We start from the raw sequence: 16476 nt of genomic DNA on the forward strand, positions 1-16476 counted from the left end.
GAGCAACATTTTTATTCAGCTGTCATTACCATTATTAAATAAAAATTAAACATGCATGCTTGTTTGTAGCTCTGAATTGTTAGTTGGGATGGCCTTCAGTGAAGTCACCATAACTTCGGTAATTTCTAACCAACTTTAAGCACCATTACCTTCAAAATTAAATTCATGACAATTTTGTAGAACATTAAATTTGTCTAAAATCGAAACTAGTCTTAATAGTTTTATCTAAATGTTTCTTCATTTTACTCAAAAATTCATATTTGTTGCTACTTCATTAATACTAAACTAATTCCAAATATTTATACATATTTTTGAAGAACATTCCGTTGTTACCAAACTGTTTATACAACATTTTTTTTTTAAATCATTTTGACTAAGTTATTCAACGAAAATAACACAAAACATAGCTTTTAATTAAAAAACACAAATTTCTTTGGACTACTTAAGTTTTTTCTTATCAAACTTATGTTTATGAAGCATCTTGTTTTAATAACGAGTTGAATGGTACATATACTATTTAACATGTGCAAAAATATTTTTGTTTCAAAATTATTTTAAAAGTGTTGCAAAATCCTTTAACAAATGAGGAAAACCAGTTTCAGCTTTAGAAATATTATTTAACTGACAAAAATTTGAAAAATACTGGCAAGTTTTGTTCAAAATCATGTTTTTGTGCAATCTTGTTCAATTTTTTTTGTGAAATGCGATGTATGAAAACTTTGAAAACAATTAAATACGCTTCAAAAGCATGCAAAAAAATTTGGAATCGGTTGAGCATGAAGTTATGGTCAAACAAAGATATTTTGTAGTAAAATGAGTAAAAATTTGGACTTATATATACTTATAATTAAAACTAGTTTTGATTTTTGACATATTTGATGTTCTACAAAGTTTTCATAAATTTAATTTTGAAAAAAGTGGTGCTGAAAATTTCAGAATTGGTTAGAAATTACCGAAGTTATGGTGACTTCACTGAAGGTAATTTTTTATAACTTGAATATTCAAGACGCTTGTGCCACCTCTAAATCTTAAAATTTTTAGCCTAAACTTTGAGGTTTGAATAAGTTCCAGAATATGATTAACTGAATAATAATAACTACTCCAACTTAAACAAATAAAATTTCTCTACTTTTCCAAGAATTTATTAAATCATTTTGTAAAAAAATGAACAGCTTCTAATATATACTTTTAAATGTATTGAATTTGTTTACCGGCATATCGGTCTATTTTGCTCGAAGTAAGAGGAGGAATGGAGAAGAAAGCAATGAATACTAGATGGATAGGTACCGTAAGAGAACGGCGAGATAAATTGGAATAGATGTTGAAGGGGGCATACCATATGAAACAGTATTACTTGAAACGTCCTTCCTTGTGGCTAACGTCCCCTATGGAAACGGCTTAGCGTGTTTTTAGAATGACACTACCAAGACAGCCAAAAGGAAGGAGGTTTCAAGCGACCTTATACTGTTTGGCGATCAAGCAGGCTCTATCGATCGGTGGCTTATATTTTTGGGGAATCGTTACACAGTCATGGATGGTTTGTGCATACCATGCGTATTTCTCCCCGATAAGCCACAGACATGATCGTTCTATATGAACTGCGTTTTTTCCTTTTTAGCCGTTTTGTTATTCATTGTTTTCTTCTCTATGCTCCCTCTTACTTCGAGAAAAATAGACCGATATGCAGGTAAACAGATTCAAAATATAATTATAACGGTCGATACCTTTGCATGTAAAAGAACATTTAATATATTCAAAATCATTTGAAACTCCTAATAATAAAAAGATCTATCTCAAATTGGGATATTTTGTTGATAAGTCTAACTGAAATCTGTTTTTAACCTTCTATAATTTGAAACTACGAGAAACTATTATTAGCAACATATGGAAAAATGCTTCATTGCAAGTGCCTTTTTATTTAACCAGCCTATAAAACAAAATCCTCTTAAGAAACGGAAGTTTATACAAACCTGTTCAATGTTTTCACGTCAAATGCTGTAAAAACACCATAATATAATTCAATGATTTATATTTAGGAGTTGTTTTTAAATTTTGAATTGCCCTAGGGGGTATATTAAATCAGTGAAAAAAATGCTACATGGAACCCATGCAGTGTATCCAAGATATCATTGAATCCTTATGATGAAAAAAGTGAAATCTAAGGCAGAGCATTAATGATTAATCATAAAGATATTGACGATTTGTGTGTAATTTGCTATTACGAAGTTCACAAGAATTTTATACGGGATTTATCGTTAATCATAAATAAAACTATAAATTGCAGTTATAATTAATGTAAAGCTAGTAAAAATATCAGTGACTCTTGGTTTTCATTATGAATCATTAAAATTAAAGATTGATGCTCATAGCTGTGCGCTAAAACGTTTCACATCTTTGAAAACAAAATAAGCAACAGGTACTCACTTCAAGCATATCGGCGCTATAACCAACCAAAAAGACAAACAATGGATTCTTTCTTACACGTACCATTACCGAACAACTCGTATGACGTCCATTAACCATTTATAATCGACGACAGTTCGGTACCGTACGTGATCAGCATCCATCATTCAATAGCTTCAATTGGCACGTTTGCAAATTAAAGTATGGCAATTCAACTTCTATAGCAGCAATTTTAGGCATGATGGACATAAACGTCCATCATCGAGTTCTGTTTCACCTCGAATTACACGCTCCCTTGTTCTGCGATCAAAACAAATACTCCCTCCAGCAAAAGTGTGTTCCTAAGTCACACTCCATCGGAATGAATACTCTTATCATCACACACGTTCCGAGTCTGTTCCAATCTAGTAAATTTATGATTCTGTCACGATCCTGTCGCTCTCATTCCCAAACCACAAAAGTCACAGTATTTATTGCAACTTTTTTTTGTCTCTCTTCCTGTTTCGCTTCATTTCAGAGAGCTCATGCCCTCCCCAGCAGTGGATGAAAACCTGACCACCTGTTTTGTCGCTGCTGGACCACCATGCGTCTCCATTTCCACCAGTCGGCCCAGCGTGCCTCCCGCCTTCACCAGCGTCATCACATGGTCTGCAGCCGGTGTTGATGGTTCACGGTGCTTCCAAGATCGTTATTATCAGAAAAAAATCACTATCAATGTTTTGCTCACCTGTCGTTTTGTATGGTGGTTACAAACAGGTTTCGCCTCTTTCTATTCAGTGCAATTGTGCATCTTATTTTTAGAAATTTACAAAATCCTGACCTGTCTTTCTTTGACTTTGTGGACTTATACCATCAAAAGGAAGTAGCCTTATAACGGCCCTATATTTTTCCCCATAAAAACATCCGGTGAGCACAGATTTTATGAAGATATTTTTTTCCTGATAATAATGGTCTAAGCAGCACACCGTGCTTCTTCTCTTGTCTGAATGGGGAGCATCCGCGCCATAACTCAGCAACCTGGAATTTGTGTGGGTGGTGGTAGTTTTTCATGGCATGCTAGCCCGAACTCTCGGGGGTTGGTCACTCACTACTGAAGGAAACAGAGTTCATCCCGAACGCGGAATCACAGTGATAACCATGCGCGCATCGGTCGCTGAGAGCGTGAGTGATTCGGGTTTGGATACAAAGGTGCCAGCCAGGATTTCAACTTCTAGTCGGTCGGTTAGTGTTGAATGAACAACAGTCGCGATCGAAAGTGGGTGCAGCTAGAATTCGTCGCGTCGCCTGCTGCGAGTGAGCGTGGTGCATTTTCCCCATTGATGAGGGTCAGTTAATCGAAGTGGTGGAGCTGATGGGTGGTAGATGTGTTTTGGGTCCCGTTTCAAGGATGGATGGAAAGGACATGTGGGAGGCGTTGCCGGTGTAAACGGCGGAAAAGCAGGAAGCACATTCGGGAATCCTGTCTTCGTGGCGCAGTTTTTTTTTTCTCTACAGAACTCCAAGTGGTGGCAGCGGGTTTGGAAGGGAAATTAAGTTCGGAAAAATCAATTTCAAAAGCACCCGCGTTCCAGCGTAATGTATTGATGAGCAGAAGAAAAGGGGTTTTTCGTGGATGGAATCATTGTTTATCTCACGTACGGGCTGTTGAGATTTTCCTTGCGTTTTGTGGCAATTTCCTTTGGATATGAAGAGGAAACATTTTTGAAGAAGGGATTGACGGAGCCATATTTGTTGTGCATTGCAAAACCAAAAAGTGAAGAAGGGATCATAATAGTGCCTAGTGTTTTCCTGGAGCAAGTGGAAGGAGCGGAGCTGAAAAGCCTTCATACACTCAAGTGCTGTGCTGAGTTGAGCTGGGTTTACCGCTGGACAAAAGAAGAATATCCATGGAATAAGAAGAACAGTAACTGCCTTGAATTCCGTTCTTATCAGCAGTACATAATGTGTGCCGCTGGTTGAGTTGCTTCGGGTTTGGGTCTCATCTGGTGGCATAGCATTGTAAAGCGATCCAGGTCCCTTGAGAGAGAGAGACGTACGTGTTGTGCACACAGTCGAGGCCATGGCCAACTACGAGGCAAAGCTGGCCTGAAATCCCGATGGTAGCTTACATCTTCACAGCGCTACTGGCCAACTGCCAGGCTTCCGTTGCGCACAGTGAGGCAAGATTGGTGAATACTTGACGGAAATTAATTGTTCGCTAGACTGCCGTGTGGCGTGGGAATACCCTTGGGGCATATGCTGCTGGCAGTCGAGAATTTTCAATGCAATATGATGCTATAAACAACCATTATTTGTTTTTATGTTTTTTTTTTTAGGTATATAAATGTGTTTTTACAATAATCGATACTTTTCGTTGAAGACTTGTAGATTATTACAACCTACGATTTCATCAAACAGTATTGTGAGTTCCAATCAGTAGTATTCTATGTGCAATTGAAGAACTGGAAAAAATTCTACATCAATTATGCTGGTGGTAAATATCCCACTGTTAAATGACTTGGTCTATGGACCGAAGCACGAGTTCATTAATTTGACGTTTGAGCGGTGCCAAATTCGCTAGTTACCATGGCCACATAAATAACACTGCACCGCTCAAACGTCAAATAGTGAGCTCGTGCATTGGTCCATTCCATTCAAACTACATGCCCGTTAAAACAGCACAGGCTCAAAGCATGTAGTATACTGTGTTAAATAATTGGCTGGGATCTGACATCACTCTAGCATTTGTTTGATACTAAACAAATGTTTGTACTGCTATCAGATCTCTGCAAAATATTTCACACACTGTACTCTCGTGAATTGAAAGTCAGTTCCATCTGTATTTCTGTCAAAGTTATTTTAAGGTGAAGATGCATCGAAGACAAAACTCCAAGAGCACAAATCTGGAGAACCTAACATCCGTTGAATCAATGAATCAAATTTTCATTTTAAATGAATCTTTGGCTCACCAGATATGAGCTCTTGAGGAATCGATAGCATCGATTTATCTTCACCTTAATATCAGTTTTCAACATATCTGCATCCCAACATATCTGTCCAAAGCTGAACTGACGAGACAACACGTTTTGTTCTGATAAATGAGGAATAAATATCAAGTTGAATTGTCCCATTAAAAAAAAACTAACCACAAACCATAACGTTAAAATGAGCAGTATTTTGGCAATTTTATTCTATTCAGAAAAATATCCGAGTGAAAAGCATATTGTGAAAGTTTCTGCATTTTTGTCAAAATTGAGTTTTGTTCAGTTTTCAATACAGAGATCCAATGCTTGAACTAATGGAATCATATGATATGTTCGGAAAAACTAGGAAAAACAGCAAGTCAAATTGTCCCATAATGAAAAGTAACCGTATATCAGTCCCACTACAGACTTTCGCACCGTGTAACACAAAAATGAACCGTGTTTTGATCATCTTTATATTTTTCTTGAAAAGATATCGTAGTGAAAAGCAAATTGCGAAAATTTCATTAAGATTTGAACAATTTCCAATCCTTTAGAATTTTTTGAATATTCGTATGGAAAACGATTTTGGAATCTTCACAGTCCATTTTTTCAATACCTACTTTTTACAGATGGAACTGACTTGCGATACTATGCTGGAAATAATAAAAATACCTCATTATCATATTTTAATTACCCGTGTTTTTTTCTGTGACGAACTAAGTTTGGAAAATGCATTGTCCTGTTACTTATTACATATTCCCATTCTTAAACTTATGAAAATAACCTTTTTTCAATATTTAAACCATATTTTATGCATTAAACTCAATATAATTTTAAATTGGCTACTTCTAGAGAAATTATTCATATAATCATTATGGCTTAGAATCATTTCAAGATGCTTACTGTATCATCAGAACGTATTTATTTTGACAAAAAATCAAAATTTTCAAAATCGACCAAAAGTTGTTTATAGAAAAACTTTATAATTAAAAATTTCTCCATCATGAAACTTTGTCCTAAACATCTTTTTAGTATCAAGATTCTATGGTGAAAATTTATAAAATATTAAAAACGGGGTTTTTGTGTAATTTAAAATTTAAGTTTTATTTTTGAATTTTTCATGAAAATAAATAAAAAATTTTCCAGTGTATATTTTTTCTCTTATAGTCCAAACGGTTCACTATAACTTCTTCATAGAACATTTTTCTCTAAAATCAACAGTTTCGGAGTTAGAATTTTTCAAATAAGTTGCATACAAAAATATATAGGCCATATTCAAAAGTTACACTTGAGTCAAAATGATCAATTTTTCTATGAAAAACACTTATCCTACCATACCAAAAACATGTGCAATATATATTCCAAATCGAAGATGGTCGAGTTCTGTGACTGACAGATTTGACATGGAATCCGTCTATATGGAAAACCGAATTTAGTACTATACCATTAAATTCCACTATAGTTTGTATCTTTCGTCAATAGATTTTTTTTTTCTGTTCGGAACATAAACCACTGCGACCAAGATTTGATCTATTGTAGTATATCCCGCGTCATTTGTTTAGTGCATGTCGTGTTACCTTATCACTATTGAGAAGTGATAAAGTATTCGGTTTTCTTACAGTTGTAATTCCTAACTTGATCGCAGGAAAGCATTCTAATTGAAAGGTTCCGCTATTTATATCCTTTGAAGAATGTGGTGGGTACACTCTCCACAGGTGCGCCCCTTTATCAGTTCGTCGAAATAAAATGGCATAGTACTAAATTTGGTTTTTCATCTACACATATTTTTTAATTTCAAACGTTATTCAATCGGAATAATTTAACGATCATGTGCAATATCATTTGGTCTTATTTTGCAAGCTTCTTGTTGTAATTTTTCATATGAGCGTGACATTCGAATCGATTCAAAACATCGATTCAAATGATTCGATTTAATCGGTGAACCCATTCAACATATTGAATATTGAACAAAAAATATTTCAATTGTGACTCTTTCTATATCTGGCCAAAGTTTCCTGAACGGTTTCGAATTTGTATGATAATGACAAGGGTCCAACCCAAATTAAAGTATTTTATAGGTCATATCTACTGGAATCTGTTGTCTTAATTATAAAAGTGCAATTCTCTTATATGACAAAATTTGTTTTGTCAGTAATTAATATAAATCGGTTTGGGGGGGGGTTATGTGCTTGAAATGCTACGTATTTCCCAGGGATTCCCAGGGATCAGTATTTGTGACGAAGTGCTACGTGAGTAAAAAATCAGTAAAAAAATGCTACTTGATTAATGGACGGCCCCTAAGTACTGGTGCTCTCATTATTGTTACAAACAATACCGGCGCCAGCTGCGTCCGTATGCAGGTCAATTTGGATATGGGAGGGAAATGTTGACGTGTTACTTGCTTTATGAAAGCCGAGGAGTCCTCTGTACTTCCACAAGCAAACACTGGAAGTTTGGATATGGGAAAGGATTCATTTTGGTAAACGATAAAGATATAATTCGAAATTAATACCTAAACGTATACACGGATGACTAATGAATCCAATAAAGAGGTTACTACGCGAACCGAACACGATCCTAATTTCGTTGCTCGCTTCACAGGAGCATGCAACAGATTCAACGGATCCAACACTACTGTCGCATTTCGTTTTTCATCCGCACAACGCGAACACAATTGATCGGGATTCCGTCGCTCACCCACAAAGGAGCATGCAACAGATTCAACGGATCAGACTCTACTTTTTTACCCACGCGCTTTATTTTGAACATTTGTGTGAACATTTTATTGTGAAATTAAACTTTGTAAATCTGCATAATACGCCTCAATGTAGACAATTTCCCTTAAACCTTCGGGCTGTCTCACAGTTGTACTTCATACAACCGCTGTGATTTATATGCTATCATTTTAAAACGAAACTACCATGCCCACACAGTTACGGATCACCCACAATGACGGATCACTTTGGCATTCAACATCGGATAACTCCCTCAAAACATAAACGTTGACGTAAAACATTATTTTCCCATGATATACTATTTGTCTTCTAGCATTTGTAAAGTTAATCAAGACATTCAACCGCTTAATAACGGTGTATTTGACAAATGTTTAGTTGGTACCACACAGCTATCATTATATGGTCGTTTTCTGTAGAAGTGCCGTCAGCATTCATAAGCAACCACAAGTGGTAAAATTCATATGTTATAGCATAAAACATGCTCGTTCGCTTCGATTTAGTGTGAATTCATCTTTAGAAAACAGTTTTCTTGATTGTTGATTCTAAATACCGAATATTAGCACTTCTAACTAGTGATCCATAATATGGACCACGAAATGATTGTTTACCACGGTTATGGATCACTACCAAAGAATGTAGATTTCTACCATTTTAAGCATTGGATTCGACGTTTTCAGACAATAGCACTAAGGATAATACTAATACAACATCAAGGTTTGTAAATTTCATTTTTTAGCAGACAAAAATGGGTGGAAAATTTGGTGTGGAGCGAAAACAGTTCATGCCTCAGTTACTACAATGCAGTATATCACATAAAAGGACATTTTACCCTTGTTTCCATCTCTAACATCGCTATTTTTTGCAGTAATATGTGACACATAGTTAACTTTCACCAAATCATGCAGTACAGATGCATTGAGTTTAAAATCACTTGATTTTGCGCACTGATCCGTAATATGTCACAATTTGTTCCATAATATGAAAATTGATCCATAATATGGTTTTCAGAAACTGATTCAATTTTTATTTTTATGTAATCGTATGTAAATATTACACTCAAAACAGTTTACTAACCGAAGTTCCAATTTGAAACGATTCAGTTCGTGCTTTTTAATTACAATTATACGATTTCCATGTCGTTTTATTGAATTTTATAGGTCGGACTCCACACTATTTGATCCATAACTGTGGGGTCATGGTATCTATCGACACCAAACCACAATGTATTCCTCAAGAATCTTCTTAAGAACAATACTCATCTGTTTTTGTTTACAGTAGGCCCTTCATATTGCGGTAAAATCAACAAATGTATATAGACGTCACATTAAAATGAAAGCAATATGTACCGTTCGAGTAGACTACAATTTGAAATCGATATATCTCAATATCTGCCGTTGTATCAAACAACATTTGGTTATGTGCTAAGGTCAATATCAAAATGTACATGACTGATTAGAAAATTCACCAGCTAACTTTTCTGAAGGAATATTGGTCACTTGGTGCTCCTGTTTGCAGAAATTCGAAAAAATAGAAATACTTGACTGCTCCCATCAAATGCGATCGCCAGTTTTGATGAAAGGTGTTGTTTTGTCAGTCATCATAACTATCAAATCAAACAGAATTTTATGGAGAACTAAGTAGACAATAAATAAGTGAAATCATCTGCAATATTCTCTTATAAGCCTAGATTATTGGGACTAGAGGAAAAGCGTTAATTTTCGACACACAAGAATTCTGTGCCAATTTTCGGATTTCCATACAAAGTAGGTCAAAATCTATGAATGGGTCGGAAATTAGTGCTTTTCCACCATCATATTGCGGATATTTTGAAAATTTTCATTTCTACGGTAGCGGCAGAGTTCTACTGCAGGCTTGAGAATGATTCTGTCATTGAATAAAATATTCTGATAAAAGTATGCTGGTAGTACATGGAACGATGAAAAACAGCTGTGGTTATTTTCTGTTAAACCGTAAAACGGAAAGTTATCTCTAAAATAGCAAAACATTGAAAAATTTTACAGCAATATCGATATTGTTCTGTGGTTCTCTTAGCAGGTTAGTACACCACGAATTTAATATTCATTTCGAAATGTCTGTGATAAATTATTCATTAAATTCTATAAATGTTGATGTGTAGATTTGTTTTTGAATTGACCACTAGTCCGCAACTCCTAGAACACAGGTAGCCAAAATAACTCATGAATTTTTGAATTTGGTACTTATACGGGAATCTCGGAACATTTTACGGAGCTACTAGGTGGCCAATGTTACTTTAAATAACGGAGATTCTGAAAATTTTAATGTGCCCCACGGGGCAGCTCTATCAAATTTTAGAATTGTGTGGTATGATATGGTTGAATTTTTGGCCACTTCTCCGGGGATCCCGGAACCTGTTACGGAACCAATAGGTGACCAACATTACCTTAGATAACTGCAGGGAGGGATCTCTAATGAATTCTGTATGAAATTCTGAGAAATTTGATAAGTCGCATGATATGGTTCTATCAAATTAATGAATTGGCCAATTTTCCAGGGCCTCCCAGGGTACCCAAGAATATTTCATGGGAACCCATATGGACAATGTTGCCATATACAGATAGCAACGTCTTGGATCAATTTGTTATAAAATTCTGCAAATTTTGATGTGTTTTACGGAAAACATAAATTGGCCACTACTTCGGATGCTCTGGGAACCATTCAATGGCCTCCGGAATTTTCTCCTTGGCCACTTGGTAACCAGTAGTGCCCTGAACAACTAATTAGTTTTCAATGCGTTTTAGACCAAATACTATGTTTCACAATTCACAACAAATGCATTTTGCTCTTACAAATGCTCTTGCGAAAATTTACAAACCTTGGTCCCTTTGGCACCGGTTCTGAGCGGCCAATCGAGCCCAACCAAAATATAAGCCTTGACGATAATTTTGAGTACAAAAAAAAATTAATATTTGGTGAAAAAACGGCTGCGAAATTCGTAGGTCAAATCCGGATCAATATGACCCGAGCACCTTAAACGTAAAAGCCCCCAATTTTTTTCAAACGAGAAACTTGTATTTTCCACAAAACATTAAAAGACACCAAATTTCATAACAATAGAAAGTAACAAACAAAAGTTGTGGCGCTTTGAAAGTGCGTTTTGGGTCATATTGACCCGAATACCGTAGGAAGGTTAACTGATGGCTTTCTTTGTCAAAGTTGCCATTTTTGCATTCGTATTTCGTGTGGCAGAAACGATGATACTTTTTAAACAGGGAAATTTCAAATTAATTAATTACGTAAAATTGAACTAACAACCATGATTTCATCCGATATCTCGTCAGGTATCCTTCTTGTTTTCAACTTCCATATTAGTAACAAAAAACTCTGAACAAATAAAAATAAACTATCACCAAGTGGACACCTAATTTTAACAAATTTTATTTGAATATATTTGTTATGTCTTTGCACAAATCTAAATTCTTTAAATAATTAGAACTTTTTACCATCCATCACAAAAATTATATGTTAATTATAAAGTAAAAACGATTTAACGAAAGAATGACTCTTTATGGCATAATATTTCCTCCAGTTTACGTGATCATAATCAACAGGGCACCTAATTTTGGTGGTAATGGTATTGAAATAGTTTGAAAATGTTGCATTTATAACCATTTGTTCACCGCCTACACAAAGTTCCTTTAAGCTAATACCTATTGTAAATTCGAATTGAGTTGATTGACTATTGAGTCACAATATCAACAGTATCTTATAAATTTCAGTCAAGTATTCCACACTCTGAGCCAAATGTGCAAACGTCGTCGTTCGGTCCCACCTATACATCATCGAGAGTGAACGTTATCGAGACATCGTCTTTGACTACGACGACAGTCGACGTCGACGAATGGTTTTCCCTTCTATTGGGCACCCACCATCCCTTCCGGCACAGTCCTCACTACCACCCCATCCGAAAGAGGGGGGCCTTTCATTCATGGATTCCGCCCGGTCTCAGAGGGTTCCGTTTCACGACGACCGACAACTCTGACAGCTAATCAATTTTTAAAGACCTTTCGTCACCAAACGTGTGTGTGTCGTTGTTGGGACGGAACTTCTCCTGACTCTGGTAAACCCATTTACATGCATGTGGTCATCCGTACATATATTTGGGGAAATCACAGGTGTAATCAAGCGTGAAACCCAACTGTACAATTCCAGGGCACGTGAGAGAGATTTATCGTGAGAATTCGACATCGTTTTGAACCCTTCGTTTTGGGTCGAAGCCAAACCAAATCTCTGTTTTGTATGCGGGGGACGTCTTCTTCGATCGGTACCACGGAATTACATGAGTGAGTGAATGAGTGTAGGCTTCGGCCAGTGCTGAGATTCCGGAGAAGCTCCCGCAAGAGTAGTGGGAGAGAGCAAAAGCAAAGTGTGAAGTGTTATTTTCCAATTACTGCACTTAAACCCGGCAAAAAGTGAGTGAGAGCATTAATTAGTGAGCGTTTGCAACGTCGGAGTTTTCCCTTGTCAGGACCTTGGGACCGGGGAAATAAATTGCCTTTATGATTTGATACGGGATGCTCTTATAATACGTGTCCCCGGTCGCCAGCCTGTGTTCCCTGTCTCAGCACAGGATGAGATGGAGTGATGGAATTTGCTGAAGGCCACAACTAGCCTCCTAGAAGAGAAGAGGGAAATCAAGTGTTCACGTTCGGTGCTTCCTTCGGAGGCTCCCATTGTCGTCGTCGGTTGCAGTCGGTCGCAAAAGGAAAAACGCGAAACTAATCGATTATTGGTGGAAAAGCTTCTACCTGTTTCGCACACATACAGCCACACAAACACAAACATAGGAAAACAAACACACAACAACAGCAGCAGCAGCGCCATGGGTTGTGAACTAACGAAATTAGCCAGCAGTAACGGGGGCTCCAAAGGTAACAATGTTCCAAGTCTGGACGCCTGTGGACCTCCCCCCACGGACAGCCGGTTGCCGCTCACTGCCAAACAGAAATACACGATGGTGGCCTCGTGGAAAGGCATCAGCCGAGCGATGGAGACGACCGGGATCCACATGTTTATCAAGTGAGTAGATGCATCCGACTATCATCGTAGAATCTAGGTGGGACATTTTCCCTGCACATGTAGCAGGTCATACGAAACATGTAGCATCAAGTCAAGCTAAACTGATTTAGGTACCCGTGGTTCAACTGAACGATGAAACATGTCGACAGGACGGACTTTTTGTTGCACTTGCTTTTATGGGTTTTAGGGTGCGACCCGTGTCAGCTGAAATAAGCACATGGCTTCATACACTTTCCAAATCAAATTTATGAACGATGTTTACTTAATCAAAATTATATAGGCACACGGTAGTTCGCTATTTAACTGCAGAGAACTAATTAGAGGAAAATTTTCTTGACTGTGCCATTTAAGACTTCGTGGCCGTTTTGTGGTTCTGAATCGAATTAAAAAATGACTGCTTACGTTACGAGCTGCAATAGAAAATTTGTCTCATACATATCCAAATGAATGTCGTATTATTTTTTTGTTTTTCAATAACGAGGTTTTTAGCTCTGAGCTTGTTCATCCCGAGGCCATTGGCTTTAATTCTTTTCCAAAGAAAGTGGTAACTACGGTCTTTTACGTCAGCACTTTTTTTCATCGTGCTCCGTGAAGCACTTGGTACTCCGCGAAGCCTTGGCGGACGCTCCGCGACAGTTTTATTGCAGAAAACTGATTACCTTTCCGTGACATGTTTTTGTGTTGTTAGATTAATAATCACAACATCTTGCTCCATAAACAAGAAAATATTACAATAAATCTTTGAGCTGTTTAGTGGAGTATAAATACAGTCATCCCTCCATGAGTCGATGTTCCATTAATCGATATAGACTCATGGAACCATACCAAAAACATAAAATCATGGTTACTATGATGGTCCCTTCAAACAGCTTTCCAAAGAATAGCTGTTCCATGACTCTATATTTCCATGAGTCGATGGTCCCTTCAATATCGACTCATGGAGGTTTGACTGTAAATGGAAACCGATTTTAGTAGATTATTATTTAATTCCACTATAGTTTGTATCCTTTGACAGATATGCAAATTTCGACCTTCACTATAAGGCCGTCTTCAGTGTCGTGTACTAGACTCGACTTTACTTTTTAAGAAATATTACGAATTTGTTTAATTTGGCGAAGTTATTAGCGAGAATAAAGGAATAAAATAGACCCCTTTGTGCGGTCCTTAGCCTCTTGCCCAGCAACTCTTATCCCTACCTCCTCGCGGTACTGGCCGGGGTACGAGTAACCTTAGGGAAGATCGGGTAACCAACCCCCGGTGGGAACTTTGGTCGTATGCTGACAGGGAAGGGGGGGTTTGCTTTTGCTTTTGCTTCTGCAAACCTGGAGCGTCTGTACTCCACGTTGGGAGCGGCTCACAACAGCGTCTGTTCCCCATGTCAGGGGCGGCTGATCATCGTCCGAGTGCCAGAGAAGGACTCTAAGCTAAACTGCGCACTATGGTCCTCCGAACATTTAGGGGGAATGGTCCTCCGGAAATCTATTGGGTTGGTGTCAGGCCCTGCAAGCCAGCCGTAAAAAAATCAAGCAACGAATAATCAACGAGAGAATACGAACCGGGACAATCGGCGAAGACCACAGCGACGTAAAGGGACTAGTGATTGGAAGCTCGGTACGTGGAACTGTAAATCTCTCAACTTCATCTGGAGCACACGCATACTCGCCGACGTGCTGAAAGACCGTGGATTCGGCATCGTAGCGTTGCAGGAAGTGTGTTGGAAGGGATCAATGGTACGAACGTTTAGAGGTAACCATACCATCTACCAGAGCTGCGGCAATACACATGTGCTGGGAACAGCTTTTATAGTGATGGGTGATATGCAGAGGCGCGTGATCGGGTGGTGGCCGATCAATGAGAGAATGTGCAAGTTGAGGATCAAAGGCCGGTTATTCAACTTCAGCATAATAAACGTGCACAGCCCTCACTCCAGAAGCACTGATGATGATAAAGACGCTTTTTACGCGCAGCTTGAACGCGAGTACGACAGTTGCCCAAGCCACGACGTCAAAATCATCATAGGAGATCTAAACGCTCAGGTTGGCCAGGAGGAGGAATTCAGACCGACGATTGGAAAGTTCAGCGCCAACCGGCTGACGACCGAAAACGGCCTACGACTGATTGATTTTGCCGCCTCCAAGAATATGGCCATTCGTAGCACCTACTTCCAGCACAGCCTTCCGTACCGATACACCTGGAGATCACCACAGCAGACAGAATCGCAAATCGACCACGTTCTGATTGATGGTCGGCACTTCTCCGACATTATCGACGTCAGGACCTATCGTGGCGCTAACATCGACTCCGACCACTATCTGGTGATGGTCAAACTGCGCCCAAAACTCTCCGTCGTTAACAACGTACGGTACCGACGGCCGCCCCGGTATGACCTAGAGCGGCTCAAGCAACCGGATGTCGCAGCGGCATACGCGCAGCAACTCGAGGCTGCATTACCGGAAGAGGGTGAGCTGGACGAAGCCCCTCTTGAGGACTGCTGGAGAACAGTAAAAGCAGCCATTAACGATGCAGCTGAGAGCAACGTCGGGTACGTGGGATGGAGTCGACGGAACGATTGGTTCGACGAGGAGTGCCAGGAGGTTTTGAAGGAGAAGAATGCAGCGCGGGCGGTCATGCTGCAGCAAGGGACCCGGCAGAACGTGGAACGCTATAAACGGAAACGGCTACAGCAGACCCGCCTCTTTCGGGAGAAAAAACGCCGCCTGGAGGAGACGGAGTGCGAGGAGATGGAACAGCTGTGCCGGTCTCAGGAAACGCGTAGGTTCTATCAGAAGCTCAACGCATCCCGCAACGGCTTCGTGCCGCGAGCCGAGATGTGCAGGGATAAGGATGGGAGCATTCTGACGGACGAGCGTGAGGTGATCGAAAGGTGGAAGCAGTACTTCGACAAGCACCTGAATGGTGCTGAGAGCACAGGCAATGAAGGACGGGACAACGGAGGAAATGCCTTCGTCAGTACTGCGGAAGAAGGAAACCAACCAGCCCCCACTTTGAGGAAGGTTAAGGATGCCATTCACCAGCTCAAGAACAATAAAGCTGCTGGTAAGGATGGTATCGGAGCTGAACTCATAAGATGGGTTCGGAAAGGCTGGCCATTTGTCTGCACCGGCTGATAGACACAATCTGGGAAACAGAACAGCTACCGGAGGAGTGGAAGGAAGGGGTTATCTGCCCCATCTACAAGAAAGGCGACAAGTTAGATTGTGAGAACTTTCGAGCGATCACCATTCTAAATGCGACCTACAAAGTATTATCCCAGATCATCTTCCGTCGTCTGTCACCCGTAGTAAACGAGTTCGTGGGAAGTTATCAAGCCGGCT

At 39.0% G+C, this 16476-nt stretch overlaps 1 protein-coding gene and 1 long non-coding RNA gene across 4 annotated transcripts in view; both read left to right on the forward strand.

Moving 5' to 3' along the window:
- LOC110679835 overlaps positions 1–3240 on the forward strand; it is a 179540-nt gene extending 176300 nt beyond the window's left edge. The window contains exon 3 of the long non-coding RNA XR_002502736.1: positions 2921–3240. This is a non-coding gene — a long non-coding RNA (uncharacterized LOC110679835). The remainder of the gene's footprint in view (positions 1–2920) is intronic.
- Positions 3241–3292: 52 nt separating this feature from the next.
- LOC5564127 (neuroglobin) overlaps positions 3293–16476 on the forward strand; it is a 123183-nt gene continuing 109999 nt past the window's right edge. The window contains exons 1-2 of one of the 3 annotated variants that reach the window (XM_021855621.1): positions 3293–3728; positions 12238–13141. In XM_021855621.1, the coding sequence (XP_021711313.1) occupies positions 12945–13141 (197 nt within the window). In that variant the 5' untranslated portion in view covers positions 3293–3728; positions 12238–12944. Of the gene's footprint in view, positions 3729–9323; positions 13142–16476 lie in introns of those variants that run through there. The other 2 variants (XM_021855622.1, XM_021855620.1) reach the window with 2 other exon arrangements.

Source organism: Aedes aegypti, chromosome 3 (genome assembly GCF_002204515.2).
Source record: "Aedes aegypti strain LVP_AGWG chromosome 3, AaegL5.0 Primary Assembly, whole genome shotgun sequence".
Classification (NCBI taxonomy): domain Eukaryota; kingdom Metazoa; phylum Arthropoda; class Insecta; order Diptera; family Culicidae; genus Aedes; species Aedes aegypti.